Source organism: Thalassophryne amazonica, chromosome 1, assembly GCF_902500255.1.
Source record: "Thalassophryne amazonica chromosome 1, fThaAma1.1, whole genome shotgun sequence".
Taxonomy (NCBI): domain Eukaryota; kingdom Metazoa; phylum Chordata; class Actinopteri; order Batrachoidiformes; family Batrachoididae; genus Thalassophryne; species Thalassophryne amazonica.
Window position 1 is genome coordinate 137,505,011 of NC_047103.1, and position 19,548 is coordinate 137,524,558.

At 42.0% G+C, this 19,548-nt stretch overlaps 1 protein-coding gene across 6 annotated transcripts in view; it reads right to left on the reverse strand.

Annotated features, from left to right (window-relative positions):
* LOC117514742 (histone demethylase UTY-like) overlaps positions 1–19,548 on the reverse strand; it is a 181,650-nt gene that overhangs the window by 117,761 nt on the left and 44,341 nt on the right. For 5 of the 6 annotated variants that reach the window (XM_034175316.1, XM_034175323.1, XM_034175358.1 and 2 more), the window contains exon 4: positions 6,395–6,444. The exons of the other annotated variant lie outside the window; for it this stretch is intronic. In XM_034175316.1, coding sequence (XP_034031207.1) covers positions 6,395–6,444 — 50 coding nt within the window. The remainder of the gene's footprint in view (positions 1–6,394; positions 6,445–19,548) is intronic. 6 annotated transcript variants of the gene reach the window in all.

A 19,548-nucleotide genomic window follows, 5' to 3' on the forward strand; every position in this document is an offset into this window, starting at 1 on the left:
TCCAGAGATCAAGGATTCAGTGACCAATTTAATATTTATTTACTTTGAGACTAAATAAAATGTTGTTGACATAGAAAACCTGTAAAGCCTACTTTTAGTACACAGAAAATTCATACAAGGTATCAATAAGGGAATCGATAAGGAATCGGATAGATAAGCAGAAGCGATAATGGCACTGATATCGGCCAAATCCTATCAATACCCATCCCTAATAATGAGTGTTTTTACATTCTTTCGATGGAACAAATATTTAATTTGGTGAAAGCTGGAACAAACCATTCAAGTCTGCTTCGCCTCATTGAATGGTATGTTCCAGCTTTCACCTCATGAATTATTCATTCCATTAAACTCAAACATTATTTGTATACTAGTTCACTCAAGTGGCACAAAATTAATGCATGCCAGACATATTGAACATTTCAAAAATTTTCTTCCGAGTACTGGCATGCAGACACGCACAGTTCAGTTTAGGACAAGTTTACGCACTGGCACACAAGATTGCATGGCAGTGTGGGAATCAAATTCATCCAAGTTTCAAGGTGCCTTTTCCATGACCCTCATTTTTGCAGTTGCAGAAATAAATTTATAATGGCAAACATGACATCAGTAATGATTGTAAGCGCGCGTGCACACACACACACACACACGTTTGCATCCAACAGCACAGAAGTAGTCTAGAGGAAAAGAAAAAGCTGTGGTCCTTCACATGCAGGAAATTCTGTGCCCAGAAACATATGGTGCTTCACCGTCGATACCTCAAGTACAGCATGAGATACACACTTACTCCAATTGAGAGCAGGGGGGGTGGAGCTAATTCCAGCAGACATAGGGGAAGAGGCAGGGTGCACCCTGGACACAACGTCAGCCTATCGCAGGGCCACAAACAGACCAACACATTTGCACTCACACCTCCAGTCAGTGTAATGCAGGGCTGCACGATATATTGTTTGAGCATCGCCATGTGCACATGCGTAATTGTTACATCGCAGGCCTCACTATGTAGCATAATTAAATTAAGCGTGCACATTTACATTGTCAAGTGATAAGGGTAAAATCTGCTTTCATTTTTCATGATTAACCAACAAAAGATGACGTAGAATTTACTTTGTTTTTCTTTTAAGGATCCTAGTAATGCCAGTGCACTGCACACATCATTCACATTCTCAGCTGCCAAAAAAAAAAAAACAAACAAAAAAAAAAACAAACAAAAAAAAAAAAAAGCAGAAGGCTCCGTCACAACTTGTCTCATTTTCGGTGGTCAAAAGCAATACTTTTTGAAAACAATCTGAAAAGCTGTGTCTCCATGTTTTCTGGAAACAATGATCTCACAACCCCACCCCTCTAACCTCAAGCCGCTCATAATTAATGCCACGTCGTTTCTGTTAACTGTATTATTAGCTGTGACACTAATAAAACAATTGTAAAACGGGCTTTCAGCTTTTAAAATAAGTTATTTTTCTTCTTTTTGGTGGCTTCCTTCAGCTCAGGATGAGAAACGCACCCGAAGCACTTTAATATAACACAGAGGGACTTTGTGTTTATTCAGAAACAAATTCTACAACCCCTGGCAATAATTATGGAATCACCGGCCTCGGAGGATGTTCATTCAGTTGTTTAATTTTGTAGAAAAAAGCAGATCACAGACATGACACAAAACTAAAGTAATTTCAAATGGCAACTTTCTGGCTTTAAGAAACACTATAAGAAATCAGGAAAAAAAAAAAGTGGCAGTCAGTAACGGTTACTTTTTTAGACCAAGCAGAGGGAAAAAAATATGGAATCACTCAATCCTGAGGAAAAAATTATGGAATCATGAAAAACAAAAGAATGCTCCAACACATCACTAGTATTTTGTTGCACCACCTCTAGCTTTTATAACAGCTTGCAGTCTCTGAGGCATGGACTTAATGAGTGACAAACAGTACTCTTCATCAATCTGGCTCCAACTTTCTCTGATTGCTGTTGCCAGATCAGTTTTGCAGGTTGGAGCTTTGTCATGAACCATTTTCTTCAACTTCCACCAAAGATTTTCAATTGGATTAAGATCCAGACTATTTGCAGGCCATGACATTGACCCTATGTGTCTTTTTGCAAGGAATGTTTTCACAGTTTTTGCTCTATGGCAAGATGCATTATCATCTCGAAAAATGATTTCATCATCCCCAAACATCCTTTCAATTGATGGGATAAGAAAAGTGTCCAAAATATCAACATAAACTTGTGCATTTATTGATGATGTAATAGCAGCCATCTCCCCAGTGCCTTTACCTGACATGCAGCCCCATATCATCAATGACTGTGGAAATTTACATGTTCTCTTCAGGCAGTCATCTTTATAAATCTCATTGGAACGGCACCAAACAAAAGTTCCATCATCATCACCTTGCCCAATCTAGATTCGAGATTCATCACTGAATATGACTTTCATCCAGTGATCCACAGTCCACAATTGCTTTTCCTTAGCCCATTGTAACCTTGTTTTCTTCTGTTTAGGTGTTAATGATGGCTTTCGTTTAGCTTTTCTGTATGTAAATCCCATTTCCTTTAGGAGGTTTCTTACAGTTCGGTCACAGACGTTGACTCCAGTTTCCTCCCATTCATTCCTCATTTGTTTTGTTGTGCATTTTCCATTTTTTGAGACATATTGCTTTAAGTTTTCTGTCTTGACGCTTTGATGTCTTCCTTGGTCTACCAGTATGTTTGCCTTTAACAACCTTCCCATGTTGTTTGTATTTGGTCCAGAGTTTAGACACAGCTGACTGTGAACAACCAACATCTTTTGCAACATTGCGTGATGATTTACCCTCTTTTAAGAGTTTGATAATCCTCTCCTTTGTTTCAATTGACATCTCTCGTGTTGGAGCCATGATTCATGCCAGTCCACTTGGTGCAACAGCTCTCCAAGGTGTGATCACTCCTTTTTAGATGCAGACTAACAAGCAGATCTGCTTTGATGCAGGTTTTAGTTTTGGGGATGAAAATTTACAGGGTGATTCCATAATTTATTCCTCAGAATTGAGTGAGTCCATATTTTTTTCCTCTGCTTGGTCTAAAAAAGTAACCGTTACTGACTGCCACAATCTTTTTTTCTTGATTTCTTATAGTGTTTCTTAAAGCCAGAAAATTGCCATTTGAAATGACTTTAGTTTTGTGTCATGTCTGTGATCTGCTTTTTTTCTACAAAATTAAACAACTGAATAAACATCCTCCGAGGCCGGTGATTCCATAATTATTGCCAGGGGTTGTATGATAAGGAATTTAAGTATTTCCAAACGGTGTCTTCCAAAACAAAGACATCTTCTGTTGATAACTTTCTGCGAGCTGTGACGATGAATTTGGCTGTAAAAACAAAACAGGTCAGACTAAAAGAATTTGTTTACTCAGTTTGTCGCTTTGAAACATTCTGACCTTCTGCTACTATACTGATTAGCTCCTTACACCAGTTATGCACATGCTCTAGTCTTTTTTTCTGTCTTTTGTGGAAGTGTTACAGCGCCACATACGAGGTCTCTTAGATAATAAACGGACCCTTTTATTTTTTTTTTAACTATATGGATTTGAATGACATGCGATTACACCAATCATGCTTGAACCCTCGTGCGCATGCGTGAGTTTTTTCACGCGTGTCGGTGACGTCATTTCCCTGTGGGCAGGCCTTGAGTGAGATGTGGTCCCGCCCTCTCGGCTGAATTCCTTTGTTTCACACGCTGCTCGAGACGGCGCGCGTTGCTTTATCAAAAATTTTTCTGGACCTGTGAGGAATATCCGAGTGGACACTATTCAAGAAATTAAGATGGTTTTCTGTGAAAAGTTTAACGGCTGATGAGAGATTATGGGGTGTTTCTGTCGGTGTAAGGACTTCCCACGGAGCAGGACGTCCTGCAGCGCTTCCAGGCGCTGTCGTCGGCCTGTTTCGAGCTTAAAACATCCTAATTTAAGGCTTAATTCACCCAGGACATCGTGAGAGAACAGAGAAGATTCAGAAGAGGCCAGCATGAGGAATTTATGCGGACATTCCACTGTTTAAGGACATTTTTTTAATGAAAGACGTACGCGCAAATTCGCCGAGTCGTTTCCGTGACGACTCGGCAAATCTGTGTGCGCCGCGACAGGAAAAACACCTCCGTGTTGAAAACCATTTGTAGAATTCAGGCGGCTTTTAATGGCTTTCAACAAGTGAGTAACTGAGAAATTGTTTAACAGCTTGGGCATGTTCCAACTTGCCCGTTAAGATTTCCAACGGAGGTGTTTTTCCTGCCGCGACCCCCCGCGGTCAGGTCCAGCCCGACATGCGACTCTGCCCGCACGTTCTTTCATTACAAAATGACCGTTAACAATGGAATGTCCGAATAAACTCCTCATGCCTGACTTCTTCTGAAAGTTCTCTGTTCTCTGACGACTTACTGCGTCAACAGAGCCTGAAATGTAGAAGTTTTCAACTTGAAACGGCGAGACGCTGCCGCCTCGAAGCGCAGATCGCTGTCAGGCGCCGTGGACCGTCCTTAAAGCGACACTACCAGACCAAAATCTCTCATCAGCCGTTAAAATTTTTACCGAAAACCAGCTGAATTTATTGAATGGTGTCCACTCAGTTGTGCCTTACAGTTTTGAAAAAACTTTTATCAAACAAAGCAACAGTCTCTGAGCCATTCCTAAACAATGAAAAAAATCGACGAGCGGGTGGACGACTCCTCACTCAAAGACTGCCCACAGGCGAATGACGTAACCAACAGGCGTGAAAAAACTCTCGCATGCCCACGAGGGTTCAAGCATGTCTGATGTAATCACACGTGATTCAAATCCATATGGTTTTTGAAAAAATAATAAGGTCGGATACTTTTCTAATAGACCTCGTACAAGCCAGGTATATGTACTACAGCATTTTCAGGCATTTTCAATGGATTCATTATGGAGAGGGAGGGAAAAATGTTTTTTCTGATATCATGCAGCCCTGATGTAATGTTTCAATTCCCCTAACCTGCATGTCTCTGGAAGTGGAAGGAACCTAAAGCACACGAAGGGACCTCATTCAAACACAGGGAAAATGTGCAAACATCACACAGAAAAGATCAGCTGGGAAGCAATCCCAGGACCATCTTGCTGTGGGGCAACAGTACCAGTCACTAAGCCTCTGCGCTGCCCCTACATAATGCAGTTGTGTAAATTCAATGGCTTTACCCTTGAAACAATTCTAAAAACCAAACATGACATGACATATGAAACCTTACGCTGTATTTTTAAAGCAGAACCTAACCCAACTGTGACCACATGCTGTTGCTGTACAACTGTGCATGCAAGTGACAGGACACAGATGCATCTGTAATTGTTAGGGCTGTCACGATTAGGAATTTCTGGAGACGATTAATTGTCAGACAAATAATTGCGATTGACGAATATATTATCTATTTTTTTTTTCTTTTTTTCCCCTTCTTTATATTCTATTGTAGTATAATTACACAACTCTGGAAGAACGTTTGGCTTCCGTAAGAGGAGAAACTGGGAACGTGCACCATTTTTATTTTTATCTTCATTTCATACAGTCCCAACTTTTTCTGATTTGTGGTTGTTTCTGTTGCATTTCTGAAATTGTTTCTCCTCATCAGTCACGTTTTGTGCTTAAACACTACATTAAGCTCAAGATTGAACAAATAAATACCTTTGGAAAATAACAGCTGTTAAAGTTCAGAGTTCTCAACTGCTTTTTGTGATCTCTGCATCTGACCATCACCACATCACCATGTCAGGGTTTTATTTTTTTTTTTTTTTTTTGTGGCTCAGTTCATTCATGTATTCTCATTTTTAAATATGTTTTTAAAGATATTTGACCGTTTATTTCATCTCATGATCTCATAAATTCAGCATACGACGCGCACTTGGTGTGAACAGGGCAGTAACGGTAGAATCACACCTTTAGAGAAAGTTCAGAGAGAAGTAAAAGCTTCATGTTTTGGTTTTGTTAAGATGTTCACTCGGGTTAAAATTGTCTCTATGCTCTGCGCTCGCTGCACACTGATGGTTCTCAGACTGTAACGCGTCGCGCCTGCATTCAGGAATCTCCCTCACGCACCCCCTCCCAGTCAACAGGCTGCAGACTGCGCTGCAGCCTGTTGACTCCGCGCGCGCACACACACACACGACAGCTCCGCATTTTAGATGGCTTTTGAGAAGACGGCCGCTGTTTTAAGCGGCCGTCCAAATGGCAGGACGGATCGCCTTAAGACGAGAGCGAGGCTGCAGCCACAATGACGTCAGATTCTGAGTCGTTTTATGCTAATTGTAGATAAAATAAATAATTCATGGTAATCGCGAATATGAAAAATAATCACGATTGATGAATATTGTAATAATCGTGACAGCCCTAGTAATTGTATGGGCAAGTGTGCGTGTTCCATACCTTCCAGTAGTCAGACTGTAAACTGTAGTACCTCTGGTAGGCAGACAATGCTGTGAAGAAAGAAAATAAAAAGCTCATAAAACTTTACCACAACCCTAATGAGGAAAGAAAGTCAGCATTAATCTTATGGCAGCATGGAGGGAACAGCATATCCAAGTGTTGTGAAAGCATGAAATAAATACTGAAGTTTAAAGTGGACAAAATAATGACAAGAATGAATGGTCTGATTTAATGGTAGGCCTTTAAAATGTGGACACAAACATGACCATTTATGACAAGAACATTCATGTTCCATTTACTGCACTTATTGTGGACAAGCAAAATGTAGTCCCAACTGTGGAAAAAGTAAGTCCTTTTGGCTACTCTCTTGTTTTTTCACTCCGGGTCAACCCAGTGGATCCAAGGTGGATGTGCATGTTGATTTTGTAGAGGCTTTACACCGGATGCCCTTCCTGATGCAACTCAACATTACATGGAGAAATGTGGCAGAGGTGGGGTTTGAACCGGGAACCCTGTGCACTGACATGAAGTGCACTAACCACCTCACCACCACACCTTGTCTGTCTTTTCAGTGCAAATACTTTACACAAGTAACAACAGTTAGTTTAGTAATATGTTAGGTTTAAAAAAAACTCCAGCTTTTGTTGGCTTCTGTTTATTCTTCTCTACAAGAGTCAAGACAGAAGTCAGAGTACCAGAGAAGAATTTTAGCTGAGCAAGCTTCTGCGATTTGAAGCGAAATGTCCTCGCGTCAAGCAACCCAGTCCAGTCGAAAATTCAAGCTTCTCTACAAGTAACAACAATTATACAAAATTCTCATAAAGAAATATTAAAAGAATGGAATAGAAACTGTCATTGCACATATATACAACAATGTTGTCCTCTGCATTTAACCCATCCTAATTACAGTTAGACACAATCCAACCACTAGGAGCAGTGGGCAGTCACAGTCTGGCACCCGGGGACCAACTCCAGATGTAGAGACGCTGCCTCGGTCAGGTCAGAGAAAGGAGCAGACCCTAAAACCCTTTTGATTTTGAAAGTATAGCATCAGTATGGATCTGTGTCCTTTTGTTATCCCTGGCAGAAAAGTTCTGAGGGGACACGAAGAAGCACTTCATCCCAAGCACCTACGTGTACTGTGGACTCCCAGTCTCTCCGCACTGCGAGCATTCTCATTCTTCTGCTGTGAGTGGCGGTCTCCCATGAGTGTCTGCCTTGATGCTGTTCCGAGAATGCCATGAGTAGCCCTGGAGTCTCCACCTGTTTTGGCTATGACCTCAGATCAGACAAGACTACTCCCTGAATTTAAGCATATTACTAAGTGGAGGCCAAGCGGTTTGTGTGCTTGTTTTCAAAGCAGAAGGTTCCCAGTTAAAGACACAACGTAAATAGACTGTATTTTATGTAGCACTTTTCCATCTGCATCAGATGCTCAAAGCGCTTTACAAATTATGCCTCACATTCACCCCGATGTGAGGGTGCTGCCATACAAGACGCTCACTACACACTGGGATTAAAGACCTTGCCCAGGGGCCTTTAGTGATTTTCCAGTCAGGCTGGGATTTGAACCGAGGATCTTCTGGTCTCAAGCCCAACTCCTTAACCACTAGACCATCACCTCTCCCGCGTAATGTTTAGTTGTGTCAGGATTTTAGACAGCGAGCCATCCAGCTGTCATTTGGACGGTCAAGTTTCGAAAAAGACAAAAAGACAAAAAAATAGTGGACGGCTTGCTCAAAGCTGTGTGTGTGTGTGTGTGTCCGCTGACTGCAAGGAGGAAGGAGGTTACCTGAGCACTCCAGTCAGTGCAGTGTGAGAGTGAAAAGGAGCAGAGAGCATGAAGCAACATGCTAAACTGTGGCGTTGCCTTTTTTCTCCCTGCACGGTTCTGATGTTATGTACTATTCACACCATGTGCGCGTGTCAGTGACAGTTATAAGGAATTTTTGACATGAAATAAATGGTCTAAATTCCTTTAAAAAAAACAAAACTATATGAATGAATGGGGGGGGGGAACACACACACTTGTATTAAAAAATAATAATAATAAAAAGCATGCACACCCTCATGCTTTTAATATAAAGATGATTTACCACCCCTTGCTGGAATGGCATGCGACTCCAGAATGTAGCTAGCACCGTTAGCTAATATCCATAGCTTCTCCAAAAATATTAGTCCTATTAATGTTCCATTTTGGCACCATTCATCCTTGATCCAGAATATATAAGCATACTAAAATGACAAATGTCAGCTGTCCTCAGTTTCTCATTGATCAAAGTTACACACACGCATGCACACAGAACGTTTTGTCTTTTCTGCATTCTGCCACAAGCAGGGGCTTTGAATTTTAAGCCCCGTTTACACATAGACGGTAAGAGCTCCCGAAAGCGTCCCGGAAGAGTTTTTGGCCGTCTTAAGGATCACACGCTGTTGTTAACGCCGGCACTAGGGGGCGTGGCTTAGTTCCGGCTTTACCGGGAATCGTCAAAAAAATTATTCAACATGTCGAATAATTCCGGGAGCGCTCCTGGAGAATTCGCGTGACGACGGAGACAACGCGAACAACGGTGTTTGATACTTTTTAATCGCCGTTTCATCCTGCCCCTTCCTGTAGTGCCGCAGTTTACACCGCCATAATTGGCGGCCAGTGTTGTATCTCTAACCAATGGTGTGTAAAACGGCGATAGAGCCCACATCGGCGTGCTCAAAGGCGTTTTAACCGGCGACAGAGGAAGACAAAACGGCGGCGCTAGCGGACAGCAGGCCGTTCTAAACGCCACCTCGGTTAACGGCGTTCCAAACAGCCGATAGGCGGCGGTCAGCATAAAAACACTAGCGTGCTGCATGCAGGCCTCTCATTCGTGGCCAGCTCCAGATATTTTTGCAGAGAAGCTCCAGAATGCCTCCTAAAAGAAAATTGGCAGCGGCAAGGACTTACCAAGAGGTCTGGTTCAGAAGCAGAGGAGAGGCCTGTGGCGGAGATGAACAACACGTTGAGGAGGGGAAAAGCAGAGGAAAAGAAAAGGCTGAGGATGAGCTCCCTCCCCCTGCAGTGACAGAGGCATGTATTCCTGCTGCTTCAGCCTGTTATACTCTCGGGTCGGTACCTATATGCAAAAGTTCCTGGAGTAACGCAGAATTTGCCTGGATAAATCCAGCGGTACACAGGGCATTATCGGCGGCAGCAGAAAGCCGCCGTTCTCACGTGTGTCATAACCTGCGATTGTAAAGGATAGAACTGGGTATTAACCCCCATTGCCTGACGTGTGCCGGATGCTACGGCGTCAAAACGCCGCTTTATTTGGCAGATTTAGCGGCGTTTTATCCGCGTATTTGTGGCTAGTACGGCGCTCAAAACGCCGGCGAAATGCTCCGCCCCTTTCCACCGCGAAAACAGCCGGAACTACTGCGAACTTCGGTCTACGTACTACCCGCCAACAAAACCGACTATGTGTAACCTGGGCTTTAGACACAGAGATGGTGGTGGAAGACAACAAACTCTGGATGCACCAGTCTAGGGCTGAAACGATTAATCGAGTAATTTGAATAATTCGATTTCAAAAAATGTTTGAGGCAAATTCTTTGCCTCAAATCTTCGTTTAAAGCTGTAGTCTATCCATGAAGCCAGAGGATACGCACCAATTAGCTAAACTGCAGGATTGTCTTACAGACATAAAGACATGGATGACCTCTAATTTCCTGCTTTTAAACTCAGATAAAACTGAAGTTATTGTACTTGGCCCCACAAATCTTAGAAGCATGGTGTCTAACCAGATCGTTACTCTGGATGGCATTTCCCTGATCTCTAGTAATACTGTGAGAAATCTTGGAGTTATTTTTGATCAGGATATGTCATTCAAAGCGCATATTAAACAAATATGTAGGACTGCCTTTTTGCATTTACGCAATATCTCTAAAATCAGAAAGGTCTTGTCTCAGAGTGATGCTGAAAAACTAATTCATGCATTTGTTTCCTCTAGGCTGGACTATTGTAATTCATTATTATCAGGTTGTCCTAAAAGTTCCCTAAAAAGCCTTCAGTTGGTTCAGAATGCTGCAGCTAGAGTACTGACGGGGACTAGCAGGAGAGAGCATATCTCACCCGTGTTGGCCTCCCTTCATTGGCTTCCTGTTAATGCTAGAATAGAATTTAAAATTCTTCTTCTTACTTATAAGGTTTTGAATAATCAGGTCCCATCTTATCTTAGGGACCTCGTAGTACCATATTACCCCATTAGAGCGCTTCGCTCTCAGACTGCGGGCTTACTTGTAGTTCCTAGGGTTTGTAAGAGTAGAATGGGAGGCAGAACCTTCAGCTTTCAGGCTCCTCTCCTGTGGAACCAGCTCCCAATTCAGATCAGGGAGACAGATACCCTCTCTACTTTTAAGATTAGGCTTAAAACTTTCCTTTTCGCTAAGGCTTATAGTTAGGGCTGGACCGGGTGACCCTGGACCATCCCTTGGTTATGTTGCTTTAGACGTAGACTGTGTTTCATAATTATTGTATGGCCTTGCCTTGCAATGTGGAGCGCCTTGGGGCAACTGTTTGTTGTGATTTGGCGCTATACAAGAAAAAAGTTGATTGATTGATTGATAGTACATATGCCAGGCCTGCAGGTGGCACTGTAACGCTCCCACAAAAAACCAAGAAGAAGACCGTAGAGCATGCCCATAACTAATGTAAGTGCTAATCAATGTAGCAGGCGATGCTACAAGTTTACAAAGCCACATGCTAAGTAAAATAAAACCTTTTAAGAGAAACATTCTGTGCTGATGATCTGAAATGGACTTATTATGCATTTAAAGTGAAGCAGTGTGTTTAGGGTTTTCAATCACGTGACCGATTTGCTGCAGGACAGGTGCCGTCTCCATTCTGGATTACAAGGAGGCTGGCGCGTGACAGAAAAATGGAGAGAATGTACGATTATTACGATGCTTTAAATGCTTGAAATAAAGCTATTTATCGTGATAGATGTGTAGCAGTTGGTTCAGTGGATCCGTATCTTATACCAGATAGTGAATTTAGTGGTGATGTAACGAACTGGCCGTCAGTGTCACACTGCGATATTGTGAACTAGGAAGCTGCCGACCAGGTCAGCCTCGCCGGCCTCCTGCAGAGCATCACAGCAGAGCTCTGAAAGTGGAGGTCGTCTTAAAGTCCTGAGTGATTTCTCTCACTAGGCGCTAGAAGGGCAGCTTGCGGATTAGCAGCTCGGTGCTCGAGGACCACAATGTAAATAAGCATCCGTATTGGAAGCGTTTTTGTGTTATCCTCGGCAGTATTTTTATGCATTCTTATATCATTTTATTGCCGAATAAAATAAAATAAAATTCTGGGAGCAGTGGATTTCTGGGAGCGACGGATCTCTCTCAGTGCCAGGGTGCTGTGAGGCTTCTTCACACCAACGTTGAAGCTTCTGCAATTGTTCACCAAATGCACGTAGCGTATCACAGCGGCCACCATGTCGTGACCGATACATCACATGAAATCAATCTCTCTCTTTTTTTTTTTTTTTTTTTACATGGTTTGCTCCACTGGCTGCTCTCCACCTCCACAGATGAAGCGAAAGGAAGCGCAGTTTAAATTAATCATGTTTAACTATTCAAAAAAAAATGCCTATATTCAGATTTGATAAGAGTTTTTATCAAGAGGCTGTGGAGTTAATTTATCAGTGCAGCTGTTGTGGAAATGTTGCACTCCACAGCCATTTTTTTCCAAAGGCTTTGTTATTCACCAAGTATCCAAAGAAAACAAGAAATTTGACTTCGATTTGAGCTGCTCTGTACAGCATGTAGAAATATACACTAAACACTGAATAAATCACAGCAATAAAAAGTGCAAATGAAATGTGCAATAAGAAAAAAAAAAGAATGTCCTGTCCGCAGACTGAAGATTTCACAGCCTGGGCTTATGGTAACCTCCAAAACTCTTAACACTGTGAAAAAATAAATAATTACCTAAACAGAGAGAGAGGGAACATCCTAAAAATTCCAGAAAGGGCCAAGAGGGTGCAGGCTTTCTGTGCAACCATCCACTACAGCAGGTGATTTCACTGATTAACTGATTCCACCTGCTCAAACTGATGTTAATCAGTGAAATCACCTGCTGCAGGGGGTGGTTGCACAGAAAGCCTGCACCCTCTTGGCCCTTTCTGGAACCCGTTTGAGACCTCTGATCTAAGATGAAAGCCTAGATTTGATGTTTTGGTGAAAGAAGTACTTTTATTTTTTTTATAGACTTTTATAGTCGTATTTATACAGACTTAAAAAGAAAAGACAGCACTTTGTATGTCTCCCCTTCTCAATTTCAATGGAGCTTTATTAATATGGGAGACATGTGTTTACAATGTCAAAGTAAGTGTTACAGAGTAAAAATTAAAAATTAAATCCTCTCTGTCTCTCTTCCTCTCTCTGCCTGTCTGCCTCCCTCTCTGTCTCTCTCTCGCTGTTTTCATGCTGCACAAACTTCAAACTTTTTGGAAACACAAAGCCTTTCAAATGTAAAATAAATTTATCATCCGACGCTCATGCGCAGGATTTTAATGGAGACTTTTTTCTTTTCAGCAGACAGAATCTCCATTCGGCTCCTCCTTGGCTGCACGCTGACTTGGCTATTCACAGCCTTTGACAACCTCGGGACAGTGAAGTGGCTAACTTTTTAGTAGGGTTGAGCCGGAGCCGGATACTCGTCTGAAACGAGTACAAGCATGATACGAATAAAACCCGTCAATATCCGTGCTCATGCTGAAGGAAAATTCTCATTGGCTAACTGACTGTCTTCACACTCTGATTGGCCAGTCACACACAGAGCCCACCCCTCCCTACACAGACATCTCTCTGCAGCTTCTGGCACACACACACACAGGATCTCTCTGTGCTTGGCTTGATTCTACCTCAAGTTGCTCTCTCAGCTCGTCTCTTTTCGGTTTGTATGATATTTAAAGTTACTTGGTGAACTCGTTTCTTATCGTACGCGGTGCTTTTGACAAGATAGAGCTGAAAACGGCTTGTGTCGCGTCGGTCACTGCCTCACTCCGGTCGGGGTTTTAATTTTTTTTTTTTTTTTTTGCTGTTTCCTTGCTCTTCGTAGTTGGAAAACTTTGTTTCTACTGAACGTGGTACTTTTGAGAATACAGTGAACACGGCTGACATATTTCCCTGTTTGCCATCACTGGATGTTTGCATGAATCACCAAGTTCACACAGATCATTAAAAATAGACAGTCTTACAGGCCACTTACACACATATAGCTGAACACATAAAGTAGCCTATATTAATATTTTTATTGCTGCATGCAGTATGTGACACTTTCTCACTGCAGTTCATAAAGATAAATTGGTCAGTAGAACAACCTCACTCCCTCTTACACAGTCACACACAGACACACATGCACACACACCTTAAGCAATATTGTTTAACTTTGTGTGGAAAAAAATGCCAAGAACGTTAGGTAGTAAAAATAAATAAATAATTGGGGAAAAAAAAACACAGTTTGATCATAAAATTAAAAAAGAAAGTTGTGTCGAGTATGCCAACTCTTGTTCATGCATACTTAGTAGTTCAGAATTTCCTACTACATCGAATGTCAATTCTGAGGCTATTCTGTTATTCATTCATATACTTAATATTCATGTTCTGAGTTTATAAAACTTGTTCTGTAAAATAAGCTCCTTTACTATTGTGATCAAAAACATTGAATCTCAACTCTGAGGTTGTTTTGTAAATATTCATACACAGACTTAAGAATATTCATGCTGAGTTCATAGAAAATTTGTTCTGTAAATAGTTCTCTTACTTTGTGATCAAAAACATTGATTTGAATCTCAATTTTGAGGCTGTTCTGTAAATAGTTTTCAAATAAACAATAAATATAGCAACTTCTGATCAATACATATCAATTTAAGACTTAAAATGTACCGATTTAAGTCCCAGCCATTTGGGTAACCACACCCACTTCCGGTTTAGGCCCCGCCCACTACAAGTACAGATACAGATCATTTAGATGGTTCAACAGATACAGATAGTAATGTACTCGCTCATCGCTACTTTTTAGCACACATTTTCAGCAATAATTCAGTTAACTTTTCGGAAAATCCCTGCTGGACAAACAGACAACTTGAACCAGAGGGCCGGGCAGAAATTTGCCGCTAACCGCAACTTGAACACTGCAGAAGAGAGCTCTCTCAAACAACCTGGCTTCAGAAAACCTCCTATCCTCCCACTCAGCAGTAAACAAGCAGAGAGCAAACAGCAGCAATTGAGAGGATTCCCAGTGGCTCTTCTCCGGCATCGGAAAATGTCGCGGGTTGGAGAGGTGTAGAGCCCGACCGATATGGATTTTTTTGAGGCCGATGACAATAACGATATTTGAGGAGTACCAAGATGACCGACGGTGGATCGAAAGTCCGCGGAGTTAACTTTTCACCCCCCCCCCCCCCAAAAAAGTAAGTTTCTATGTCATATCATTAAAAAGTAATTTACAATTGAGTAAAGTATACGACGGCGTCAGCCCCAGAGGGTTAATGGCGAACAGCAGTAATTCCCAGAACCCTTCCGGACGACCGGTGAATATGAATGTTTCAACCTCTTAGAAGTAAACAAAAGTTTTTCATGCTAGAAATAAGGCCTACACAACGTGGGCTTAATAAAAAGCATGACCGACTCAATGAAGCACATTTGACACATTACTATGTAAACAGAGTTAATCAAACTGAGTTGAACTGAAACGGGAGAAATGTGGGATGAATGTAATCACAAAGTTATTACAAACAACATCCTTATAAACTTACATGTATGCTTTTGTCAGCCGATCAGTGCAGTGTGACGGCGAACTACGGGGGCCGGTGATGAACACATTTAAGCAGGGGTGTAAGCAGCTCTCAGTTGGAGTCAGAGCTCCATCTACTGGACAAACGGTGCAAGAACATTTTACATTGCCGACAAACATTATTTCAGTAACTGTTCTGTTTGTGAGAAATTATCAGCGTTCTATCTGCAAAATTTCGGCCGATAGTGAGTACTTTGAAAAGGGCTTATATTGGCCGGCCAATATATCGGTCGGGCTCTAGATAGGTGTTTTCCGATATGTGAATTACATCGTATCGGAACCCGATACCAATCCGGGATTGGATCAGTTCCATCCCTACATCAAACATTTTTCCAAAAATATTTGTCCTTTCAATATATTTTTGCAGCATTCATCCTTGACCTAAACACATTAGCATACCAAATGGCAAATGTCAGCTCTCCCCAGTTTCTGCGTGACCGAAGCCATACGCACGCACGGACACATAGAAAGGCCATTTGGCTATAATATAAACTAATGTGTTGCCCCTGGGGATCCACGGGCTCTAGATTGGGTTGTGTTTATAAAATAGGTAACTGACATTTTTAAAAGGGTGGTAATACATTAAGCCAAGCTTGTATAATGAGTTCAATTCTGTTTTTATAGGCATTCTTTATAGTCTTTTATTGTCATTGTACATATACATACAATGAAATTTGTCTGCATTTAACCCATCCAAATTACAGTAAGACAGTTCTCCTAATTTAAGATCAATTTACAGCTTGTTTAATACCTGCTTGATATGTAACAGAAATAACCAAGATCCTTTTTTACCAGATTATTAAATGCCCCAAACACACACAGATCTGAGTTTTTTGCAATATAACTGCAATTAAATTATTCATTTAGATTAACTAATCACAAACCCTGTAATCAATTACATTATATTTTTCAATAACCTGACAGCACTAATTAAAATATGTATGCTGTGTGTGTGTTTTAGATTATTTTCTCAGAGTCAACGCTGCAAAAGTTCATGCCATGGAATGGGACACCTTTGTCATATGCCTACATGTTATATACTGGTTATGTTTCACTGTGAATTTTGAATAAATTTTTGTACTTTTTGCTAAAATGTCTCCACTTTTGTGTAACATCAATTTGATTTGTAAAAGTTACCAAGGTTTACTGATTTAAAGGCTAACAGGTCGAAAAGCTGTTTAAGCATAATCCAGTAGTAAAATAAGTTTTACATTTAATGGGGTCATAAATGTAAATTGAAGTAAACAGACAGTAAAACTAGTTGTTCAATATTGCTTGATGGAATGGTGCTATCACTGACATGACTAAACCTTTTTGTTTATGTTAAATACTATTTGGTAAAATCTCAGTTTAGACATGGTTATTCCAGCATCTGTGTAAAGATTCAGCCAGGTGTAATGTGCAATGTCTTCTGGAGTGGCAAATCCCAAATTAAAAATTCTTAGAAATGAACCTTCAATGCACCAAAACATCAATGACAAAATGTCTTTTCGTGTTGACTCAGCCCGAAATGACAAATTATGATACAACCATATAAGTCAAATTCTTTACTGCAACTAAAATAAGAGCAAATACAAAAAAAAAAAAAGCAACACAAACTATACAAACGTTACATGTGTCTACAGTCCTGGGGTAGGGGCGCAGGTCACACATTGCGTGCACAAGGTCGCCCAGCACACCAATATATGCCTGATTAAATGCAGTGTCCACCGCCGTTGCTTCCTCAAGGATCAGTCGGATGTGTCAATCACCCTGGGCCCAGTTCAGCTTCAGCCTCAACATCACTCAAGATGAACAGATTCTCCTGCTGGAACAGGCTCCTTTTTCTCTTACCTGGACAATAATGAAGGTAGAAATGGTAAGTGATTAACAAAAGCAAGTTTATATACACATATATATATATATATATATATATATATATATACACACACACACACAAGGTCTGTTAGAAAAGTATCTGACCTTTTTATTTTTTTCAAAAACCATATGGATTTGAATCACATGTGATTGCATCAGCCAAGCTTGAACCTTCGTGCGCATGCGTGAGTTTTTTCACGCCTGTTGGTTGCGTCATTCCCCTGTGAGCAGGCTTTGAGTGAGGTGTGGTCCACCTCTCTCGTCTATTTTTGTTGCGAATAAATGTCTCAACGATTTGGAGCTTTGCTGCATCAATTTTTTTCCAGAAACTGTGAGAGACCTCCAGGTGGACACCGTTCGGAAAATTACTATGGCTTTCAGGGACGATTTTATGGGAATTACACAGATTAAGGAGTGATCCAGACGGTTTAAAGACCGCCCACAACTGCTGAGAGCGCGGCACGCTCCCAGCCCCCATCGACAGGCTGACACCCCGCTGGGACAACCAGATCATTTCCAACGTGAACGCTTTGTTGATCCGGGACCTCGTCTAACTTTCACAAAAAGGCTGAAGATGTGGACATCAGCACTTTTTCGGTACATTCCACCGTTAAAGTTTTTTTTCATGGAAAGAAAAGCAGAGGGACGCACCACGGAGCCGTTCATTACGCGGGACAAAACCACCTTGGTGTTGGTCTCACAGGACGGCTTAAAGGTGGCTTTCAGATGGATTCTAGTTGCTTTTCAGTCGTGTGAATATCCGATTGTGATTGTGCATGAGCTGGACATGCCAGAACATGTCCTGTGAGGCTTCATCACGGCGTTGCTTTGGGCCATGCAGCTCCACCGCGATGCACGGAATTCCTCCGCATGTCTGTCTCAATGTGCCGAAAAAATGCTGATGTCCACTCTTTTCACAATTCCTGTGTTAGTCAGACGACATACCGGATCAAGACAGCGTCCAGTTTAGAAATGAACGGCACATTCCACTGTTACAGGAGTTTTTGTCATGGGAAGAGGAGCGGAGGGACGCGCCACGGAACCATTCATTACGCGGGACAAAACCACCTCGGTGTTGGTCTCACAGGACGGCTTAAAGGTGGATTTCAGACGGCTGTCGGTTGCTTTTCAGTCATGTGATTATCCGATTGTGATTGTGCATGAGCTGGACCTGCCCCAACATGTCCTGGAAGGCTTCATCACGGCATTACTTTGGCCCATGCAGCTCCGCCGCTCCTCTTTCCATGACAAAAATTCCTGTAACAGTGGAATGTGCCGTTCATTTCTAAACTGGACGCTGTCTTGATCCGGTATGTCGTCTGACTAGCACAGGAATTGTGAAAAGAGTGGACATCAGCATTTTTTCGGCACATTGAAACAGACGTGCAGAGGAATTCCGCGCATCATGGTGGAGCTGCATGGCGCAAAGCAACGCCGTAATGAAGCCTTCCAGGACATGTTGGAGCAGGTCCAGCTCATGCACAATCATAATCGGATAATCACATGACTGAAAAGCAACCGGAATCCATCTGAAATCCACCTTTAAACTGTCCTGTGAGACCAACACCAAGGTGGTTTTGTCCCGCGTAATGAACGGCTCCGTGGCGCGTCCCTCCGCTTTCTTTCCATGAAAAAAACTCCTGTAATGGTGGAATGTACCAAAAAAGTGCTGATGTCCACATCTTCAGCCTTTTTGTGAAAGTCAGACGAGGTCCTGGTGTTGTGTGTTGGGGGGTGTGGCTGGATGTTTTGGTGTTCTTTTCTTTTCTTTGCTCCTCAGGTGGCATGGAAACTGATTTGTCTGTGGAGAAGGTGCTGGCTGAAGAATCCTCACCCTCATCAACATCATGTGAAGCACCTGTGACTGGTGCTCACATGCAACCTTAAAGACTTTCAGCTGAAGCAGATAATTGGATGGCGTTCTGCTTTTAAGGCATGTGTGATTCAAGCAGAACTGCCGGGAACTCTACCTTGTGATGTTCGTTTGTGAGACGCTGAGGACCGCACCTGGGTTTGACACATCGAGCCGTGAAGCAAGGAAGGGTGAGGACACATGCTGTCAGCACACATTAAAGGTAATTAAGTATTTGACTAATTGTTGATAGTAACTTGGTGTTTTGTTACACAGTATACTTGAATTGTGATGAGAATTGTGCAGTTTGCTTCTCACTGCTGTGGCGTGCAGGATAAGTGATCCTCCACTTGTTGTGAGAAGCTGCTCATTTGCATAAAGATAAAAAGTACAGACCTGAATGTGTTGCTGATAGCGTGTGTCTTTTGAAAGACATTGTTGTAACTGCTGACTTACCTCACATCTTCTTTGCTTCACAGAGAGTCAGTTTGTCGTGTCCACCTGGGGGGTGTTTGTCTGGTGGTAGTGGGTCCAGGAGCGCCGGACTTCTCTCCTTGCGGGCGCTGGAGAGCGTGCCAGCAGTCACTCCTCCAGAAGGACGTTGGTTTTGGTTTT